The sequence below is a fragment of the Aythya fuligula genome, chromosome 3 (assembly GCF_009819795.1).
Source record: "Aythya fuligula isolate bAytFul2 chromosome 3, bAytFul2.pri, whole genome shotgun sequence".
Classification (NCBI taxonomy): domain Eukaryota; kingdom Metazoa; phylum Chordata; class Aves; order Anseriformes; family Anatidae; genus Aythya; species Aythya fuligula.
Window position 1 is genome coordinate 41,099,186 of NC_045561.1, and position 22,150 is coordinate 41,121,335.

The following is a 22,150-nucleotide window of genomic DNA, read 5'->3' on the forward strand; positions in this document are numbered from 1 at the left end:
TGGAAAAAAAAAGAATGAAGCCAATGATGTTTCTCAACTGGTCATCAACTCAGACTGATGTAAACAACATGCTGAAAATCAGTTCAAAACAAATGGTTGTCACAAAACAGTAGTGCAGATACAGAATAATCCTGAGAATGCCAGAAACATTACTTCATATTGTAGAATACCAGGCATCTACACAAAATAGGACTCTATTTAAGAGCTATACAACACTGAGCATGCATAAAAGGCATAAGAAAACAGATTAAAGTCCTCCCCTCCTTCCCTAAATAGCTACCATAGATCCTTCGCAGAGAAACCATTTTAAAAAGAAATGTAGACTTTTCAGGGTGAGGCACTGCAGCTTTTAAAGCCTGTTGTGCAATCCCAACTCTTCCCCATTCACAAAACTAAACTGAAACTGAAGTCTAAATCACCTTTCTCTGATACATGTGATACACCACTCAAAAATAGCATCAGTATTGAGAGACATCATTTATTAATGATCCACCATAATGTCTGTAATGCGAAATTCAAAAACTTAACATAGGCAGTTCCTCACTTCCCAAATTAGACAGTAGGTTAAAATAGTATTGTGAAAACACTCTCTCTTCACTCCAGTTACTGGAAGCAAAATCCCTATGAACATAAAAACTCAGATCCGTTTACTTTTATGCATAACCACATTCTAGATTCCTAGAAAGCGGCACTAATTTCAGTTAACTGGCAAAGTTCTAGTTTGTCAGTTAGTTTTGTTTATCAGACATGACAAGGTAATAACTGGCTGGTCACATTTCTTTATGCACAATGAGACTTTTCAGACATCTGACACAGAGCAAACATACAAACATTATCAAACTGATCATGCGGTAGTATATCAAGAGTATTTTATATTAATACTCCAGATAAATTACTTGGGTATCTTAGCCAACAGGTATTTTAAAAAGCTTCTCTTAAATGAGACCTTGCTTTCTTTCCAAAATATGTTTTTCCTGCTTATTTTCCCTCTCCTTCCTCCAAATTTGTAAGTCACAAATACAGGTAGATGAAATGAAGTACAGGCTGAGATATTAATATTTTTCTTAGAACAGCTATGCTTGCCATATAATGAGAAAGTAACTTAGAACAACCAAAGAAAAAGTAAATTAAAAATCCATCCAAAACCATCAACATACTTGTACTGAACAGTCTTCAGACAAACTTCTTACCTCCAAATATCACTTCCTTTAGAGAACAGGGAGGACTTGATAACTTCAGGAGCCATCCACGCATAAGTCCCTGCTGCACTCATTTTGGTTGTTCTGTGCCATTCTCTAGCCAGACCAAAGTCTGTAATCTTCAAAGTTTTATTGCAAATGTCATCATGTTCCATCTTCTCTAGCAACAAAACTGCAAAAGATCGAGTTTGTAGATAAGTTGAATTGGAATCAAACTAAAATATCTAGTCTTGTTATTAATTTCACATACACCTTGCACTTCGCAAATAACTGTTTAATACAAATGTTGTGAAATTACTGAAATTTTACATAAAAATGAAAAAGGTTACTGATAATTCTAGCCTACTCTGAGCAATGAAAGGGAGAAATACGGTGTCATGAGCACTTTCTGCAATTGTGTAAGTACACATTAAGCTAGTATATGAAACCCAGTGGAAAGAGATGTAAAGCAAAGCACTTAAGTTTAAGAAAGCACAGAATGCTACCATCCTACAGATGACGACAGGCCATGAAAATGGTATTCACTTTGGAACAAGATTCTGAAGTAGTAAAAACAGGAGTAGTAGTAAAACAAAGGTGGATGTTAAGAATTCTTCTCAACACAATAGGAACCCATATATCACCATTAAAAATACGTCCCTAATACTATATTCAATCCTGGTTCATCATCTCAAAAAGTGTATCATAAAACTGAGATACACAGAGAAAGATGCAACTGGGGGTGCTCTGAGCAGCGCGCCCTCAGTTACAAGGGACGGTTGATAGACCGGTGCTTGTGAGCAGGGGAAAGAAACAGCTGAGAAAAGAGTCTCTGATAACAGGCAGAGAATGAAGCAAGCTACAGGTAACAATTGTTCACAGCTTCTCAACACGAGACGTGGACAACATCAAACAAAATTAGCCGATAAGAATCAAACACACGCGGCAGTTGTTCACACAATACTGTAGGTGTACTTTGGAATTTTTGGCATAGCGTGTGAATACTATTATTTTACTTCGATTTAAAATGCACCTACACAAATTCACAAAAGACAACTCCATCAAGAGCAATTACATTAAAAAAAAAACCAACAGGAATTCAGGTTCAAGAAATCCCCAAGCCACAAATCACTAGAGGTTGGGAAATTATACCAGGGAGGTTAGCTTGCCTTGGGAATACACAACCAGCAGCAAGTCCCTGGACTTGGATCAAATCCATATTGTGTTAGATCCACTGTAACTTCACGCCTGTTCAAGGTGAATTGGCAAATTATCTTTCTTTCTGGTGCTCCCTCATACAGCTTGTGTACTCACCATCTGACCTGTTCTTAACACAAGAGCATTGGCGAAGTTGTCATAAAGCTTCTTAAAAGAGCCTTAAAAGAAAAGAATGGGCTTGCTGTGCTAGAGCTGACAAAGAGAAAGCCAATGGGTGCAAAGGAATTGTTATTAACACACTACAATTTTAATTTCATATTCAGTGCCTCTGTCACCATCTACGGTAGTAACTCGATTTTAATTTTCTGCTAAAACGATCTCCTGGGCCGAAGATCAAAAGTTGAATTGCAAATAAGAAGAATCAGCAATGCACGTGTTTTCCAAGCATATGGAGTGCAAAGCACAGTTCAAGGGAACCCATTAAGAAAAAGCAGATGAAAAATGACCTTGCCCTACAGAGGAAAAACCGATGAGCCTGTATTTGCAATTGCAAGAAATCGTTTTTACTGGTACAGATTAATTGCACTCTTACGAGCATTTCAAAAAATGATGTCAAATCCAGATTAAAAAAGACAGAGCCCACATTCCATTTTCAGTAAGCTTCTTAACGCGGAGTGGAAGAAACGAAGGCCAAAATGGTACAGACAAACACCGAGCTCAAAGCCGGCACCACCAGAACAAGCTAAATTCATGCACGGGTTTTTATAACTTTTATACTTGAATGAAAGACCTATTGTTTGCTCTTCCATTTCAAACATGCTCAGCAGAATTCCTGACATTCCTTGTCAGTCAATGTGACCGAAACCAAAAACAGTCAGTCTTGCAACAGGTAATAACTGGCCGACGGCCAGGTTTCATCCTAGGAAGGGACCACGTTCCTCAGCAAGCCGCGCTTCCGTTTCCTGCAGGGTCCGGCAAGCGGCCCCAGGGCGCGCGGCCTGGCAACACAGCGGAGCCGCGCTGCTTCCCACATGGCAGCCTGCGGCCCCTCGTCCTTCTGCGGCCTCACAGCCCTCACCAGCCACCCGTCTGACCGTCCGAAATCACTCGGGCAGCCCTGTGCTCGCCCTGCTCACGCAGCCCCCACTTATCACTCCTCCAAACCCCTCAAGTTATTCTGCCAGGCTCCCGTGCACCTCCGATGCGGGGCTGGGTGACAGCCAGCTTAGCGCTCCCTAGCTTAACGTTTTTCAGACTTGATGCCTTCCACAAAGAGTAAAGGTCAGGCTTATACAAGCAAAACCAGAGACCGTGACTATTTCCGAATGATTCAAAACCTAAGAGAAGGAGACTAAGTCAGATGTGATAAGAACGCTTTGCGTCAATCAAACTAACAAAACTTTATCTCGGATTGTTATTCAAACATCGCATGTACTACGGCAAGAAATAAACGTTTGACTAAATATTTTAAGGCCGCATATTTTTCCACCTGGTTACTCTGTTTTTAACTCTATTCTGAGTTTACCACGCCTTCTGTCCTGACTTTGCCCTTCTGCAGAGAGATCAAGGAGACAAAAAATTTATTAACATCACAGTACCTGAGGTTTGAGTGCCATACACCAGGCACTGCTTGAATATAAGAGACAGCATGTGCCCAGAACTATTTACAACTGGGGAACACAGATGTCACTGCATGCTATTTTCAATAATTCCATGAAATATAAATCATTAGGTTGAAGATAAATGCAAAAAAGTCCTTAGAGTTAGAGAGAAAAATGAAAATATATAATTGCTACATGGCTGAGCGGTATTAACATTGGAAGCTATAATATAGTGGATGTCCTAAGAATTAAAGAAGTTTTTGACAGTGTAGCAAGGATACAGAAGGGTTCTAACAGCATCCCTAGTAAATTTCTATTTAACTGTACAGATAAGAACTTATACTCTTGAGTTATCTAATGTTACTGAAGAAAAACTGGAAATCCAGGCATAACTCATTCTAGACCACTAAGGAAGTAGTTCACAGAATTTTAAATAATTCAGGTTGAAATGGACCTCAAACCCCCCACTCAGAGTAGAGCTAACGTTAAAAATGTACATCTACTATCAATCCTTTTTATGACTCTGTAAAGTGATGGCAGTAAAGATCTATATTCGCTCAACAACAGACGTTAATTGACTTAAATGACATCTTGGAATAGACTTTCAAGAACACTAGTTCAGGACAATAATTAAGGACACTGAGGCACACAGAACAGAACAAAATTACAGCAGAGTTATATTACAAACAGCTCACATCACGCTAATCCCATTTTTTTCCTGCTAAATAGTTTTTAAGAGAGGGATAAGGTAGCAGACCTGAGCAGATGTAAGTGCCTTTTAGGAAGTTTAATCATAAAGACAGGGTAAGAACTAATCGAAGAATTCTATACAAGTGCCATATAAAGGAAGATCTCAAAAGACAAGTTAGTTACCAGGATGAAAAGAAGTCATCACTGAGTTTATTAGAAGCAAGTTTGCTTCACGTGCCAATTAGCAATCTGAGGAAAAATACAAAGTGCATGTCAAGAATGGACAGCAAAGTCAGAAAATAGTGCCCACTCTGAGGAAGGCCACATTATCACGCTAGGAAAACACGCAAAGGTAGAAGTGATTGATACCACATTCTTCTGCTACAAAGCAGAGGTGAAGGAAGAAGAAAGGTCTGGCTATTCTAGCTAACAGAAGGAGAACCAAAACAGCAGTTGCACAGAGTTGCAGAAGTAGCTCATGCAATTCTAAGAGGTACTAAAAAAAAGGCTTTTTTCAGGAGAAACAGGGAAGTATCATTAGAGTTGTACAAGGCATAAGACCTCACGTGAAATACTGGATGATTAGAACTGAATATATATGTTCAACAAAAGTAACCTAAACAGGGGCAGGTGCAGAAAATAGAACAATTAGGAGCCTGTAACACCTTTAATTTAAATAAGTTAGAAGAGCTTGTCCTCTTCACTATGCTAAACCATGGCTGAGAACAGATATCAGCCATATCTACAAATAAGATGCAGGTCTAAAGCACTAGTGTTCTTATCAATACCATGCTCTCCCTGGTGCCCTGCCCAGCCCATCTTACTTGCATGCTCATGACTAAACTTGGTTTTATAACTGAAGCTACAGGGGTGGGGAGAGATTCATACCAGATTCCAAGATATTGCCTCTGTTCTTCCACCAACCCCTTCTGGCTTGCTCCTCAAAAAAAGTCACAAAATTCAACAATCTTCCTGTCAAACCTAATGGTTGCTAAAATAGCAATGCCATTAAATCTGTCCCGCTTGCTTTCTGCATTATCATAGTTACAGCTGGAGTCTTTCTCTACTGATGGTGTACTGCAAATATTTTATGGTGTAGCACTATGCAGATAAGTTGTTCTGTACTTTTTATAACTGGATCTGCAGAATCAGAAAGCACCGGCTAGCTCAGTGTTTCTCTAATTAAACCTGGACTGGCAGCACCTCCACAGAACTACTATCGTTCCCCTACATCTGTCATCCATCAGGAAAGGAACAGAATTCAGGCTTGAGTTGAGTTGAAAATCTTTCTGAGAAAAAAACAAAACAAAACAAAAACACAAAGTGTGAGGCAGGACATAGATGCTGTGTTCCACGGAACAGAGAACTGAAAGTTGGGTGCAGGGCTCTGCTACATGCTAAAAAAAGAACAAAGAACATGAGAGGAACCAACTGGTTACACAAATGGGGAGACGGGACCCAGTTCTTTTTTTTTTTTTTTGAAGCACCAAATATTACTGCCATCAGATACTTCCTGGCTACAAGATTAGCTGTAAGTGGTTAAGAAATAATGGGAAAGAGCACATTTAGACAAGTCAGATTCCTGGGGTGCATGCAAACTCAGATCTAGGACAACACCCCCAGTGCTACCTCCAGTACTGAGCTGAAACTCTAAAGAGTAATTGAAATCATTTGTTTAAATCACAAGAATTTTGTTTAAAGCACAACTTGACCAAAAAAGCTCACTTTCTCCCCTTTCTATTTTTTTAAATTCACATAGTTTAAGTAACAGTATTTAAAGCAAGCCTGAGGGAAGTCTGGACAGACCTTGTAGTTGGCAGCATAACTAGGAAACTTCCACCTAGCGCTAAGATCTTCAATGCTATTCTTTTAATGTTATTTCCTACGGTGTTAGTTTTCTTTTTTGTTACTAAACATACACAGATCATTATATTTCACCAACTTTGTTAACTATCTGAAAGTCCCCGTTTAATACAATCTTTGACAAGATTCTTGAAATCCAAAGACTTTATGCAATTAAATCAATTTTAATTTCATAATGCATTCCAACACTTCGGGCAGACCCCTTTGGGTTACACAATTGGTTTAAGGGGCTAAACAAAAAGAAGCCAAGTTAAAGGACTGAACGCACATAGGAAGCTTAGATGCATTTTTAGTGGTTAGATTTACAAAAACTAACCTGAAATGCTCAACTTCTTTGGATTACTCCTATCTTTACCGTCTCTGAAGTTTCTACTATACTATACTCTCTTCAACATCTGTTTTGTTGCTATTAAGAATACAATGCTAAGCAGTCTTACTTTCTTGAATTAGTAGTTACTTGCCACCTTTTCTTGCCAATTTATCTACAGTTCTCTGAAAAGTTCATTATGCATTTTGCAAGTTATTTAATAGTATAGCTATTTAACTTAATATGATTACAGGTTGAGTGCCTACATGCCATTATATTTACCACTGATAAAGTCATTCTTCAAGAACACCAAACAGAAAATAAATAGGTTACAGTATACAGCTCTACTTGCAAGTGAAGATTGTGTAGACAATGCTGCTACTGTCATCCCCCCATGCCCCCAGTCAGTTCCCTCTCCATCTGTTTGTAAATTAATCCGGTTCCTGTTAATTCACTAAATCAACATGCATCAAAACCAGCAGGGCAACCTTGTATCTTTACCTGGGAATTAACAAGCAGGAAAAAAACCTGATTAATCACGTTGCATATTCAGCTTATGAAACACACTACCTTGTCAATATTAAGAGACCTACCTCCATTCCTTCTAGCTGTTATTTGGTTTCAATTGCAATTTGACATTAAAATTTCAGCACTGTTTATAGAAGCCACGTCCAGCTCTACTGAGTGTTTCAACTGCAAATTAACTATCAGAGTGAAAACATTAACTGATCAGGATGTATTCAATGCGTACAAAAGGTGATCCACAGCACTACTTCTTAGACACCTTGCTTTTCTCCTGCGAGTTCTTAATATAACAGTTAAGAGCTGAGCCCCTCACCTCTGCAGCCAGCATCAGTCAGATTGTGATCATCTCACTGGATGAAGTTTAGAGCTCACCATCAGCAAAAGAATTTTATCCTTTACATAAAGATTACATATGCAGGAGGCATTCCTCTACCTCTTATTGTGAGACTTCACCTGGAGTACTGCATCCTGCTCTGAGACACCCCCCTCAACATAAGAAGGATGTGGACCTGTTAGAGCAGGTCCATGAGGATAGTCAGAGGGCTGGAACACCAATGCTACGAAGACAGGCTGAGGGAGTTGGGGTTGCTCAGCCTGGAGAGGAGAAGGCTCTAGGGTGACCTTATAGTGGCCTTCCAGCACCGAACCTCCAGGCTTATAGGAAAACCGCGGAGTGGCTTTTTACAAGGGCATGTAGTAACAGGGCAAGGGCTAATGTTTTTAAGCTAAAAAAGGGTAGATTTAGTTTAGATATTAGGAAGAAATTCTTCCCTTATAGGGTGGTGAGGCCCTGGCACAGGCAGCCCAGAGAAGCTGTGGGTACCCCATCCCTGGAGGTGTTCAAGGCCAGGCTGGATGGGGCTTTGGGCAACCTGGTCTGGTGGGAGGTGTCCCTGCCCATGGCAGGGGTTGGAACTGGGTGATCTTTACGGTCCCTTCCAACCCAAACCATTCTGTGATTATAAGGATACTGTGCTCCACTATCCTATATGCCCTTTTGCTACATACATTCTTTAATTAAGAAGTTAATCACTTCTTAATTTTCATACTGAATTGAAAGCATCTCAACAATTTGTTCTTAAGTATATTTATTTAAAAACATCTAGCTTAGAAAAAACCCTACCTCACACAAGCCAACATATATTTAAGAAGTCCTGAACAAAGTGTTCCTAACTGGAAAGCCAAAACAAGACAAGACTTGACAGAAAATGTCCTTGATAGCAAGAATTTACAAATACACACCAAACACATAAGAAAAACACATCCCATAGTGGGCCATGTGGCACAGAAAAAACAGGCAAAACATTAGAATGACGGAGACTTGCCTGAGTGTCTGGAAAAAAGGAGGAGAAAAGAAGAGAGAGGAGCGATTTCAGCAACTGCAACATACCTTACATCACCATTTTTTTGCTTCCCCTTCACTTCTTTAATAACCATTATTAAAGCAACTTTGGGCAAATGGAAACTTGAGAGAAAGAAGCAGTTTTAACAAGTTATTGGCACACACTGCAGATGCTGCAAGTTATTTTCCTGCCTGCCATCTGTGCTTTACCTGCTATTCTGATAGTTCTGCAACACAAAACAGAAATTTCTGTTATGCCTTAAGAGGAAGTACCAGAGGTAACAAGCATTTATAATTAGACATTCAAATAATTACCAGTTTAAAAAGTAAATTCTGAAAATTGAGGATTTGGACGTTGCACTAGAAAAAAAAAAAAAAAAGCAGATTGTACACTAAACGTTCAAGTCCTTTGTTTAGTAAAATACCAGGATTAATTCTATTTAAATTTTGCACTTAAGGGTTACCACACTACAGCAATCCCTCCACAATTTTACAATTCAATAGAAATCAGTCCACACTGAAGCTTACTTTTAAAACTCACAGCACTCGTTTACACTGTACCTACCAGGAAATTCCATACTTATTTGAAACACAGCAATTACTTTGTTTTCAAGTGAGCTTTTAAGGTCTTTCTTCTTTGCTTGTTACCAGTTTTTAAAAGGCAGCTATGCAATAAAAACAGTGACCAAAATGCGGGGAGATTAGAAAGAAATGCTAAGAGCAACTAGGAGCAATAGTTTGGTGGTAAATCAGTCATTCCTGACTAAAAGAATTCTTTAGTTTCAAGCTCTACAGAGTAGAGTGAGTGCTTATCCATTCCTTAAAGATAATCATCTTTGTTAGGAAATAGTGAATAATTTATTTTTCTTAAGCAATTCCTTTCTATTCAAAAAAAAAAGTCAAACCAGAGCTATTATACTCAAACTGCAAAAGGAGAGTCATAGCCAGTACTGAATTCATGAGGTACAATTCCCTCCAAAATAAATTTTCAGAGAATGTGCTAATACCTCCCTTACTCCAAATTCACAACCTGGACATTTTCTTCAAATTAAACCAACATATGCTATGCAGCATACCAAATTCACAAGGCCAATGCAGCTGAGGTTTGTAACCTCAGAAATGACACCCAGAAGCAAGAGGTTACCTTCTTTTGGAACCATGCTAACAAATTAACTTTGCTATCATTAGTCAAATCACCTGCTCAATAGTTAATTTTAAAAAGCAAGAATATTTAATTCAAATTTCTTTTGGATTTAGATTATCTTCTTCCAGTAAATACAAAATCAGTTGCTATATTTTTTATTTCAAGCTAATCAGGAAAATCCACAGCTTCTGAACACATGAAAGCATTTACATAGTTGACATACTTTTCCTGAGTGTAACACAGTATACTTGTCAATTATGTACTTCCTTGTTACTTTACTTTTTGTGGTCCATATCAAGCTGCATTTGCTGTGCTTGTTTTAGGATACTTTATGCACAGAAGTACCACTTTGAAATCAAAGATAGGTTAGAAAAGTTTTAAATAAATGTATAGACATACACACTAAAAAATTAATTAAATCAAAACACATTCTACCTTTAAAGGTGACTTACTAATGAAACTGAAGTATAAGGGTGTAGGCTGATGTCAAAACCAAGACTGTAAGAGCTACCTATCACTAAAATACATATCTTAAACTCCTCTTCAGTCATGGCCCCTCACCTATTTCAGTTAGTAGATCCAACTCTTTTACAACTAGGTATAAAGATGGAAAAAGCAGCAAAGCTGGAATCTATTATAAAATCACCTTTGATGAAATTTACTATTGAAAAGAATCAGCTGAATAAACTCAAGACAAAAGAATTTTTTCCTGTCCCTTTGAAGATGCTTACACTATGAAAAATTAGTCCAAGAACCCAAACAAACTCTGGTTGTAGACACTTTGTCAAGTGTAGGCACGTAGTTCCCTGAGAAACTCATCACGACAAATGAAACCCCTTTAACATCATTTCTATGGGAGATTTTAATAAGCTACATTCCATAAAGGTCTTCAACTTTGATCATCAGTTTCATCTGAGAATTAAAGCAATTTATTTTAAAGAACATTTAAAAGAGTCTTGTTGTTTTAAAAATTTATTTTTTTTTTTTTTTGCTAAACTCAGACTGTTTCAAAATAAATCAGGAGAAGAAAGACAAATTTTGAGCCCACTTCTTTGTTTTTCTAAATACAAAACTTGGCAGAAAAAAATATATCAAGTTTTTGTTAAATCCTTGCGGCTTCCTCAGTAGCTGAGGAGCAGCCTCTCGCAACTGTGCGTTTCCAAGAACTCTAATCTTCTTTAATAGCAAAGGCAAAACGTGTAATTTAAAATGAGTACTTTGCAAGCTTGGCAGCACTCTTGGGAAGAGAAAACCTGCTCTTTTATCTCAATTAGTGTAGATTCAGCAACAAGTTAAAAATGATAACTTTTCCTTTTGTATGATACATTAGGAGAAAAGAAATACAATTAGTTTCAGGCATAACAATGACATTAATCCTAGTAGAAAAGAAAGAGAGAAAACAACCCAAAAATACAGAACCAAAACACATCCAGTTCCAGGAGTTACTTTGTCCCATAACAAACCACAGAAACGAAGCAGTTACTCCTGCATTTTTCAGAGGGAGAGCCAGCTTATCAGCTCCGAGTTAATAGCACACCTGCCAAAACACAGATTTTAGTAGCTACGAAGAGAACAAAGCATGATTATATAGCCAACACTGGCATGTCTAGGATTGATTTAACCGGAGCTATGACCCCACACAAAAAAGGTTAAACCTGGCAGGACGAATACTTATGTGCTGACATTATACACTATTTTTTATATATACTTATATCTAAATTCATTTTATATATAAACCCATGGCTTTCAGAGGTGCTAAGTGGGTCAAAATTTATAAAACCACTTACTGGTAGCTGCTGATGTGGGGAAAAGCTCTGGTAACATGGTTAAAGCGAGGTAAAAACTGTGAAATTAGTTTTAAATGGTCAAATCAGGAATGTAAGTTTATGACACCAGTTATTAGCTTGGTACTGCTACCATAAACAGTTAAGTCACTTGGTCTTCAATGTACTTCTACATACATTTTTATTGACTTCAATACCATAATTTTACCTCTGACAAGAAAAAAAAAGCTTAAAAACAAACAAATCTGCACTTTTTATAAGCATTACTACTGAAGACCACTGAACTGAGGTTCAATGTTTCAAATTTAAACAGATCATCAAAAATAAAGAAAATCAAGGGCAGAAGTCATCCATGCTGCAAATACTCCTTGCAAACATTCATTCTACAAGGCCACAGAACTTGAAACACTGAAGCATGTTTAGAAGAAAGTTTATGCTTACTGATAAGAAAAATAAAAGGCTGCAAACAAAAAGCCATTATCTTCTAAGGTCAAAGAAACCACAAAATAGCATTCAACATCCAAGTACAGTTCAATGATGTGTTACTTCTTCATTCTTTTAAGTTTGCAGAACATAACTATGAACTTAAAATACTTAATCAGAAGGTCCAAACACACGTACTGTGCTTGCAGTCCCCAAAAGTGGTGGAGAGATACACAACTGGAGCTGAAAACTCAATTAGCTCTCACATTTTTTCTAATGTTGGCTAACACTATCAATGCCCAAATCGCAGTTATACTTTTGTGTTATGTTTGTTTAATGCAATACCTCATCACACAAGCCTTACAGTCAGCATGCAAATTTCTTTTCTCAGTGTTTAGGGGAAGGAACAAAATTATATGATTATTTTAACAGCATATGGGAGCTATTTAGCTGCCTGATTTTCCACCCCCAAAACTGCCATTTCAGAAAAAACAATCAGAAAATCTGCAAGGTGCAGACTAGGATGTGATTGCCCATGCTGGGCAAGAAGAGGTCTCCAGAAACCTTGGTCCAAATGCACCTCTTGCGGAAGCCTCCCAGGGAGGAGTCCAACAGGCAGCAGGAGGAGACAGACTTCCAACAGCTGTAAAACAGCTCATTTGGTGTCTTACAGGAGACAGAAAAAAGACAGGGGGAGGAGAAAGACATGAGAGATGTGAGATTCAGAATGAGATATTATATATATATATATACACACATATATATATTTATTAACTATACTACCCGTTGAAGGACCAGAATCTTTACCCCAAGTAAGAGAAAGAAACAGTATATTATTTTTAAATGCCAAAACACCTCCTTCCCTTGGAAGTTAACCTCTATGACATTTTATCACTAGCTATTTCTACTGCAGATGGGGAAAGCCACAGCAACCAGCTATTTAAAATTGTTCTTCATTGAATTCTAGTATCTCTTTCTGAACACAAAAGATAGAAAGTATTTACATGCAGCAAGTAAATGTATCAAGTGAAAATATAATGGGCACAACACAAAACATTTCTTTTGATACACTGTGTCTCAAGGCTGCTAGGCCTTTGCTGCTCCCACAGACTCCAGCAGGCTGTCAGGGTCTCTAAAAATAGAGAAAATAAAATCCCTATCTACAATAGTCAGAGCACATCAAATACTGGGAGCAAGGTTTTATGAAACAAAGCAGAACACTTTCAAGTGATATAACGATACCGAAGAGAAAAACATACTTGAATTCAATGACATGCTAACTTTTATAGTTCATAACCTTCAAAAGAGATGCTGTTCTCCAAGCTGATGAAATCCGGCAATCCTACAGTTTGCATGAGGGTATTTTTTAAGAATACTAATCAGACAAGATTGCTAAAACCAGAGCTCCTTCCTGCTCCACATACCCAGGATGCACGACCAGTTTTTCTGTTGCAATGCAGCAGCATTATCTTCACAGCACAGCACAAGGCAGGGCTACTTAAACTCATACAGATGGGCTAGGAAGCTGGTAGACCTGGAACAGTTTCTAAGCTTTATGTAATTTAAGTAATTAAGAAGAGTAGCGTTTAATTACCATGACTTCCTATACGAACACAGCACTGAACACTAAGGCAGAAGAATTTTAAACTGCTAACAAATAAGTGGCTCATGAAACATCTACAGAATTATCTATGGACTGAGCATCTTCCTAACCAGAGGACAATCCAGCATATAGTCTAGGATCAGCGGTCCACTACCTGTGGGCTAAGGGTCTTCTTTAAGCCAGCCTTCCTGAATTTGGCCCCACTATTTTATCTGTCTGTCAGATGAAATACTGAGAGCATAGCCACGTTCTCGGAGCTGTCAGGTTCCTTCGGGCTTCATGGAAATCAGCCGTCTTACAGAAGAGGACACCCGTCAAGTCCACCAGAGAAATGTTCTTTCCTCTCCAGACATTAGAGATGCCAGCCAGTATTGCCACTTGAGTGGGGAGCAAGGCTACATGAGCTGTTTTCATACTGATGACAGCAGATGCAGGCTGCTACAGGAGGCAGCAGGAAGGCCCTAGTAGTCTGTGACAGCGAACATCCCAGGGAGCAGAAGAGCAAAACTATCATGAGTGAGAGCATCACAGGGAGGTGAAGAAGATGCGGGGCACATGCCCGCAGAAAAAAACAAAAACACTTTTTTAAAAATGTATTATATCAGGTGAGCAGTAATTGTCTCATGGCTACAGAAAGAAACAACTCCAAGTTTTGCTGCCATTAGAAGACATCTTGGGACTTTATTTACAGACACAGAAAGTTAGGTTGAAGCTCAAATTTGCAGAAAAGAGTCCTTCTTCAAAACTACCAAAACCAACTGTATTAATTTCATTTTGATTTTTTCTTCATAACTGCTCCTTAGAAAACACTGCATATTCAAGCACTCTAATGTACAAGCAATCCTTACAGCTTTACTTGTGATGTCCTAAGTCTTCCCTCTTCGAAACAGAGCTAGAAGACAAATTCTGCACCCCAGTGATTTCAGAATAAAATTGGTTAAGATACCAAATAGAAATCTGATGTAAAACTTTTCATCCCCTCACACAACAGCTAGCATAATGTTGCTGGGTAAAGAAGTTAGAGGGAAAGTAGATGTTGCAGATCTTTGAGAACATCTCCATCTTATTTTAAGGGAGTTTTAGCAGCATGACGTGAGCAATTTCACTACAAATAACCTATAAAAAAGAACCAGAGGTTATTTGTCCTTGCTTTTCCTCAAATTCCAGTACACCTTCCCTCAAAGTTATTGTGTGAGATTAGTTTGAAGAATGCTACATTGAAGTGGATTGTCCAGCTGCAGTTTCACTATTCTGTTGTATGCTTGATTCCTTCAGATTTCAAGTATTGCTTTCATTAGCACGGTCACATCCACAGCCTTATTCAACAATCCTTGCAAATCAAGCTGTTCTTGACGATATCTAAAAGCCATACAAACTCAGCACACTTCAGAGAAGTGAGGGCTGCAATGGACCCTGTGATACTGGAAAAACTAGTGGAAGTCACAGCAAACCAAAGCCTGCTCACATATCCATCTCTAACAAAGAAATACGGAGGACTTATCAGTATTATGCCAGTACACTGAATCTGCACCTAATCAACTTTGTGCTTTACCTTGTACTCATGGATGTGTCCACGCCATAAGCAAGACATTCTGAACTTTTTGTAATGGTTTCTGCAAGTACACAAAGCTGCTGCACTAGAGATAAAGCACATTTTTAGGCAGAAGTACTGCACAATCTGCAATCAAGCCCCAAACCACAAACCTCTGCTTTCTCTAGACTTCAGAAGGTGAAGCCTAGCTCGTTTTACCTGAACATATTAGTAGCTTTATTCAGACTCCAAGAAAAGCATCAGAAGAGGTGGCAGCAAGCCCCTAAACCACCCCAGTTAACAAAAAAGTTGCCCTTTGAAAGAGTCATCAAACCCACTGAGAAGTGCAACCCCCCCAAAAAAAACTCATGTTATTACTAGCATCCAGTCTTGTACATGAATGATTTTATTTTCAGTAAAGCAACTTTTTCTTGATCAACTGGCACGCTTAATTGAGATTATACTTGTACCTAGGAGAATTAAGAGTTAAGAATGTTAAAGTTTTTTTTTTTGTATTTTTCACACCTTAAGATACCTGCATTTCATTCACATTATTCTGTAATTCAGAATTCCTTGACTATCAATGCTGATTTGGAAAATCTCAAGTTTTCTTTTAAATTTTTCTTCAGATTTTAGATAGGTAAAGTCCTCCTTTTCATCCTTCTTTTAGATCATCTTCTTAACCTGTAAACTATATCTAAGAACATAAGAACTGCTTGTTAGGAAGATGTAAACTATGTTCTCAAAATAGAGTGTGTTCTTTTCCAGAGAAACTTCTCACCTTGTCACCTGCACAAGTTTTTATAAAGCACCCACAGCTAATTTGCAAATCACCATTAACGGCCATGTCTATGCTTACTATATTTAATTTCATCAGACCTACTTAAAAGCTGAGTGCTCTTTACAGCTTTGTTTTGTCTGCTTCTGAATAACCACTAAGTAAGGAACTCCAGAATTGAAGAAACTCCAATACCAACAAAAGCCAAGAGTAACCCCCTTAATCCCTTGTCCAGCCCTCATAAACATTGCTGGTTTTTCTTTCAAATATTGAAAACATTTCCATGTGTATTCATTTATTGCTTTGTCAGAAACAAAACCTTTTCCCACCTCCTAAAAGGAGCCCAAAGAAACATGTGCATACAAACCTAGCTGGCCTCTAATGTCCACAAAATAATAATAATAAAAATCTACTGATCTTATTACTACTATTCAGTTTGTGGCACCTTCTCTAAACTGTCACGTCAGTGAACAGCACTACATATACTGTCCTACAGATCCCAACTCCAGGGAATGGCTTGGAGAGAAATCACATGCTTGCCTTTGTCTATTGCCTGCCAACCACAAGTCCAGACATATATCCTTTCTGGATCAAATAAGCTGATGGAAGGGGCTAGAAAACAGTTCTTACTTATTTGTTACGGAAGAAGTTTGGTGAGCATCCTGTAGCACTCCATATCAAGGGAAGTAAATTTTCCAATTTCTTGTCTAAGGAAGAAAAATCCCTTATCAGTGAAAATCAGTAAGCCAGAACGAAACGGACACATTGGCATAGTACCTGGCATTGACTAATGGAGAGCAGTGAACCCCACGGCTAACAGTCCATGGATAGCAGCAAGGAGCAGACAGATCCTGTGGCAGAGCCCTGTCTGTGGCTACAGCCATTGCTAAGCTGCTGCCATCCACGCTAGCAAGTCAGCCAGTCACCCCTGCAGCTTTCTACTCCCAGCATGTAAGGCTGGAAAAGGCAGCAGTAACAGAATGAAGGGAAGTCCTGGATGAGTGGACAAGGGCCGTAACAGTACACGCTGTCAGGATTTGCTGCCATTTTAAATTCATGTAAAATTGTTGAACTTAATGACTACAGCATCACTACCGTATTACTGACTTCCAATGTTATCTTTTAGTTGATGATCAAGGCTGTCTGCAAGCTTCACCAAGATAAAGAAATGCGGGTGAGAAAACTAAGTGGCTAAAGTTAATTGCATGTGCAACAGTGGTTAATAATGAAAGAAGTGAATAAGCGCATATACTGAGGTTGTAATTAAAAGCACATTTTTAAAACGCTCTGCCATTATCTACATGCACAGAGGTGATAATGGTAATCAGTTCACAGCAGTCACCAACTCAGCTCTAAGCACTATGCTAAACCACAGGGTTATGAATTCATTTCAGATATGGACTTTGCCACCGTCAAACGAGGAGGGTAGTGTATTCTGTCTAAGGAAAGGCACATGTACTAAAGGTGAAGCAGCTCAGTCTGAACAGAGCAGCAAACTAGGAGGACACAAGCTGCCTGCTGTCAGCTGCATATGATTTAAGGCGTTGGTCGTGACATCTGCCAGGTCCTAAAGCAACGTTCCAGGAGTTCATCATCTTGCACTACAAACAGAACCACAAATACAGCTGAGCTAGGTCCTTTCTTTATCAAACAAATAGTGAAAGTACTCTCGGGAACAGTCCCATGACTGAGCCTTGTCTTAACAACCCATGCATGATGACCTTCAAGGCATACTGCAAAAGCCTTTTAAACAAAGTGCTTCCAACTTGAATGAAGCTTTTTCATTTCGACTTAACTACTTAAGGATGCCCAACTGAAAAAAAAAAAAAAAAAAAAAAAAGCAACACCGCTGCACATTTGGGCTGTTCAGAACAAAAAGGAAAGGCTGCAGAGACTGCTTCAGCCATTTCTGTATGGACTAAGATTTCTACTTTCTGGTCACTAATTTGAAACAACCGCAATGGCAAGTCATAAACACCTCTACCCCAGCAAACCAGTGTTCAAGCACAACTCTCTTATATGCTCCTGTCTCAGCTCCAGCAGCTGGATGGAGGATTCACTAGGCACGAACCGAGTTAACTCCCTCACTCTTTCAGGTGTTCTTGTCCATGCCAGAGGCTGAAAGCCAACCTGGCAACCGCACAAAAGTTCTTACTGTTTTTAAGCTACTGTCTTTTCTGCGGCAATGCTCCCTACGCAGGTGAGCTTTATCAAAGCTAGAAACACAGAATGTAAAACAAAACCACGTGCAAATGTTCACAAGCGATTAACTTTGCGAAACCTGCCTTCGGAAGTCATAGTAAGCCACGGCCTTGTGAAAGCAGAAGTACCGAACGTGTGCGAGCGAGCAAAGGAGTCTCGTGAATCTGCAGCCGTGACTGTGCAAAGATTTCATCCCGCTTCCCTTCCGAGCGAGCTCCCGCCCGAGAGGCCAGGACTTTGCTCCGCGTGTTTTTCCAGCGAGCCCTTCTTCTCCCCAACCTACCCGGCTGTCAGCTTTTGGGACAGCGCTGGGCGAGCCCACCAGGCTGTGACAGCTCTCTGGGAGAGGTGGGATGGGGGCACGGCGCCCAGGCCGGCTTGGTGGGCAAGCCACTGGTTTTTGGGCAGCAGCGCCGTGCCCGGCGGCCCGTGGGCAGCGGGACTCACCGTTGCTGGACTTGAGGTCGCGGTGCAGGATGGGGACGATGGCCTGGTCGTGCAGGTAGAGCATGCCGCGGGCGATCTGCACCGCCCAGTTGACCAAGACGTGCGGGGGGATGCGGGCAGCCCCGGGCCCGGCCGAGGAGGAAGAAGAGGACGAGGAAGACGACGAGGAGGCGGCGGCAGCGGCCAGGGCCCTGTTGAGGGACCCTCCGCGGGCGAACTCCATGACGAGGCAGAGGTTGGGCTCCCGCAGGCACACGCCGTGCAGGGCGATGATGTTGGGGTGCCGCAGCATGGCGAACAGCCGGGCCTCCCGCCGCACGCTCTCCGCCGTGGCCGTGATGTCCTCGTCGGGGTCCCGGCGCGCCGCCTTCACGGCCACCTCGCGGCCCCGCCAGGTGGCCCGGTACACCTTGCCGAAGCCCCCGACGCCGATCACCTCCCGCAGCCGCAGGTGCTCGAAGTCGATCTCGGGCGGGCTGCCCCCCGCCGCTGCCTCCTCCTCCTCCTCCTCCTCCTCCTCCTCCCGTCCATCTCCGCCACCGCCCGGCCGGCGGCTGGCGGTCACGTAGTTAGCGGGGAAGATGCCGAGGCGCTGCCGGATCTTCCCCGCCCACCACCCGTCGTCGCCGGACACGGCCGCGTCCTGCGACAGCACCTCCACCACGTCCCCGCGCCGCAGGCTCAGCTCGTCCTCGCCGCTCGCCTCGTAGTCGTACAGCGCCGTCCACAACGGCGCCGGGGCCGGCTCCTCGCCGCCACCGCCACCACCGCCGCCGCTCCCCGGCGCGGCCATGGCAGCGCGCTCAGCCCCCGCCGCCCGCGGGGCGCCCGCCCGGCCGCATCCCCACCTGCCGCCGCCCCGCCCCGCCCCGCCCCGCCCAGCCGGGAGGGAGGGAGCGAGGGGGAAAGGGGCGGGGACAACGCGGAGGGGGCGGGGCCCGGCCGCCGCCGCCACCGCCGCCGCCGCCGGCCGGGAGGGCGCAAGCGCCGAGCGCTGGAGGGCGGGGGGAGCGGAGCGGCGCCGCTCCCCGCGCTGCCGCCGCTGATTGGCCCGCGGGAGGCACGTGAAGGGGGGCTGTGGGGGGGTGTGGCTGAGGAGGGGGTTAACGGCCACAACGGGCGGGGAGGGAGGGTGGTCAGCATCAGGGCTCTGCCCGCTCGGCAGTCGCGGGCGGTGCTCGGGGCTCCGCTGGAATAAAGGCTGAGGTGGTGCTGAGGAAGCCCCGCTTCCCTAATTCCGCTAAGAGGGACGGGTGGCTTACACGCGGCGAGCTTCCTCCTCCAGCCCTGCTCTGCGCCCACCCTGTGAGGCCCCGCGTGGCTCAGCCGCTTCTCTAGGGGAAAAAAAAAAAGCCTGGAAACAGCACCTTCGCCACACCTGCTGTTCCTGGGTCCAGGTTTTCCACATCCCGTCTGGAAAAAAGTCATTTTCGAAGCACCAATACTTGTCTTGTTGGAAGCGTGAAAGAAGTGTGTGGTCTCAGGGACGTACTGTCTTCTCACCAACGCTGTGGGAAGCGCTGTTGAACAAAAACTTGTTTTCATCTCTGGAGCCCACCGCTTTGTCCCACCAAGCCCAACGTTCTGGAGGAAGCTGCAGCCAAGGGATGGTTTCCAGAGGAGGAAACCGAGGTGGCTAGAAGAGGCTGGGGGAAGGTGCCAAACCACATCACCTGGTAGAATTAGCAGGCGCGATGAATGCTGCTCGAGTTTTCACACCAAAACCCGCACCCCGAGTAGTGCACGTAAACACAAAATTTGCAACTGAGTATCCCAAGACTGAGGTTCCAAAATAGTCATGCAAAATTAAAATTACACAAAGTTAATAAGTTCCTTTTTATCCCACAGCCTTAACCGTGTCTGCAGCTCTCCACAAAAGGCGAAAATTAGACAGTGACTTACTGAACCGTGCTAACCAAAAAGAAAGAATGCAGAACCAGCGTGTCTATCGAGTCTTTTCCCATTTCCTTTAATATAAGAGAATGCCTTGCAGCTATTCAGAGAGATAATTGCGAGCCTTTTCCTTATCTGCATACTTGCCTTATTATAAAAGCCATAAAGTATGTTGTAATACAAGCGTTCTGCCACACAAATTCCACCTTGAACTTTATCTGTTATCCGAAGGAATCTGCAGGAACTAATTAACTGTGGAATGTTTTGGGTCAGGCGAGGTATTGGTTGCAGCAGAGCGAAAAGTTTAAATATTTATTTAGAGCTGCTCTTCCAAAATTTGCTCCCCGAAGTACCACGATGCACGAGCTCGGGTCACCCTGCGTTCGGGTCACGCTTCTTGTTTCTGCAGCACCGGGCACTCCAGGCTCTCGGTATGTGATTGCTGTCCCCAGGTGCTCTAATAATGGAAATTATTTTCCAGAGGACGGCAGGAGGCTGCTGTAACCTTTCCCATGGCACCACCTAGTGGAGTCGTGGTTCCCAAGAAGGCAACGCGGGCTGCTGAAGGTGAAGGGCGCTGCTCAGCTCTGTCGAGGACTCTGCGGTCACGTTTTTCATCCTCCTCACTCCGCTGCAGCTGCGGTGCCGTGCAGCTGCGCCACGGCCGGGACACGTGCCCTGGGCTGGAAATGACAGCGCCCTTCGTACCCGCAAGTACCGATGCACCAGCAAATGCTCGGTGCCAACGTGAGCGAACATCAGATGAAGGAGAGGGGCAGGATTTGAGGACGGGATGGACACACCGCCCTAACGGGGCACAAATTGCATCAGCTGCAATGAAGCGCTCGCCACCTGGGGCTTCCAAATCACGCCCGACATGAGTCAGCTGTCTCAAAAAAAAAAAAAAAAAAAAAAAAAAGAGAAAAGTTCGGAAGAAGCTTTCCAGTTCCGCCTTTCTTTCCCCATCTCTGCTTTTCGGAGGTGCGCGCGTTGTCATGTGTCAGGATGCACAGGGAAAGCGAGCTTTTTTTTTATTATTATTTATTTATTTATTTATTTTTTTTCTGCCAAGCCAACCGCGTGAGTTGTCACGCAGCACAGCCGGTATTTATAGGGGGCTAACTGCAGATGCAGGAGGACTGCGCTCTCCTCCCCGCTCCCTGCCCGTCGCTTTGGCGAGGTCCCGGCCCCGTTCCCGGCCCCCCCCCCGGGCGTGTCCCCGAGCCCCCCCCCCCCCAGGAGCATCCCGGGGGCGGGCGCGGGGCGGGGCGGGCGGGATGCTCGGCGTCGCGGGGCACCATGGGAGAATCCGCGGGCCCCCGGCATGGCGGCGGCGGCGGCGGGGGGCGGCTGAGGGGCGCCGCTGGCGGTGGTGGTGGCGGCGGCGGCGACGGGGGAGGCGGGGGGCGGCCATGGTGTCGCCGGCGGCGCGGCTGGTGGTGCAGGGCGTGTGGGCGGCGCTGACCGGCGGCTGGTACCACGACCCGGAGCTGGGCGCCTTCGCCAACAGCTGCCACCTCTATCTGTGGCTCTTCCTGCTGACGCTGCCGCTGGCCATGCACCTGGTGAGCGCCCCGCCGCCGTGGTGGGACCGGGAAGGGCACCCTCGGCCGGCGTGGGGCTGCGGGGAGGGGAAGGCAGCAGCCGGGCCTGTGCCCGGGGTGACCCCCGCGGGGACAGC

The 22,150-nt window shown here is 43.1% G+C and overlaps 2 protein-coding genes across 3 annotated transcripts in view; one reads left to right on the plus strand and one right to left on the minus strand.

Annotated features, from left to right (window-relative positions):
• MAP3K21 (mitogen-activated protein kinase kinase kinase 21) overlaps positions 1 to 19,369 on the minus strand; it is a 40,719-nt gene extending 21,350 nt beyond the window's left edge. The window contains exons 1-2 of the mRNA XM_032183840.1: positions 18,577 to 19,369; positions 1,191 to 1,371 (exon numbers count right to left, since the gene is read on the minus strand). Coding sequence (XP_032039731.1) covers positions 1,191 to 1,371; positions 18,577 to 19,369 — 974 coding nt within the window. The remainder of the gene's footprint in view (positions 1 to 1,190; positions 1,372 to 18,576) is intronic.
• A 2,512-nt stretch (positions 19,370 to 21,881) lies between these two features.
• Positions 21,882 to 22,150, plus strand: part of PCNX2 (pecanex 2) — a 159,307-nt gene continuing 159,038 nt past the window's right edge. For both annotated transcript variants that reach the window (XM_032183690.1, XM_032183691.1), the window contains exon 1: positions 21,882 to 22,034. In XM_032183690.1, the coding sequence (XP_032039581.1) occupies positions 21,882 to 22,034 (153 nt within the window). The remainder of the gene's footprint in view (positions 22,035 to 22,150) is intronic.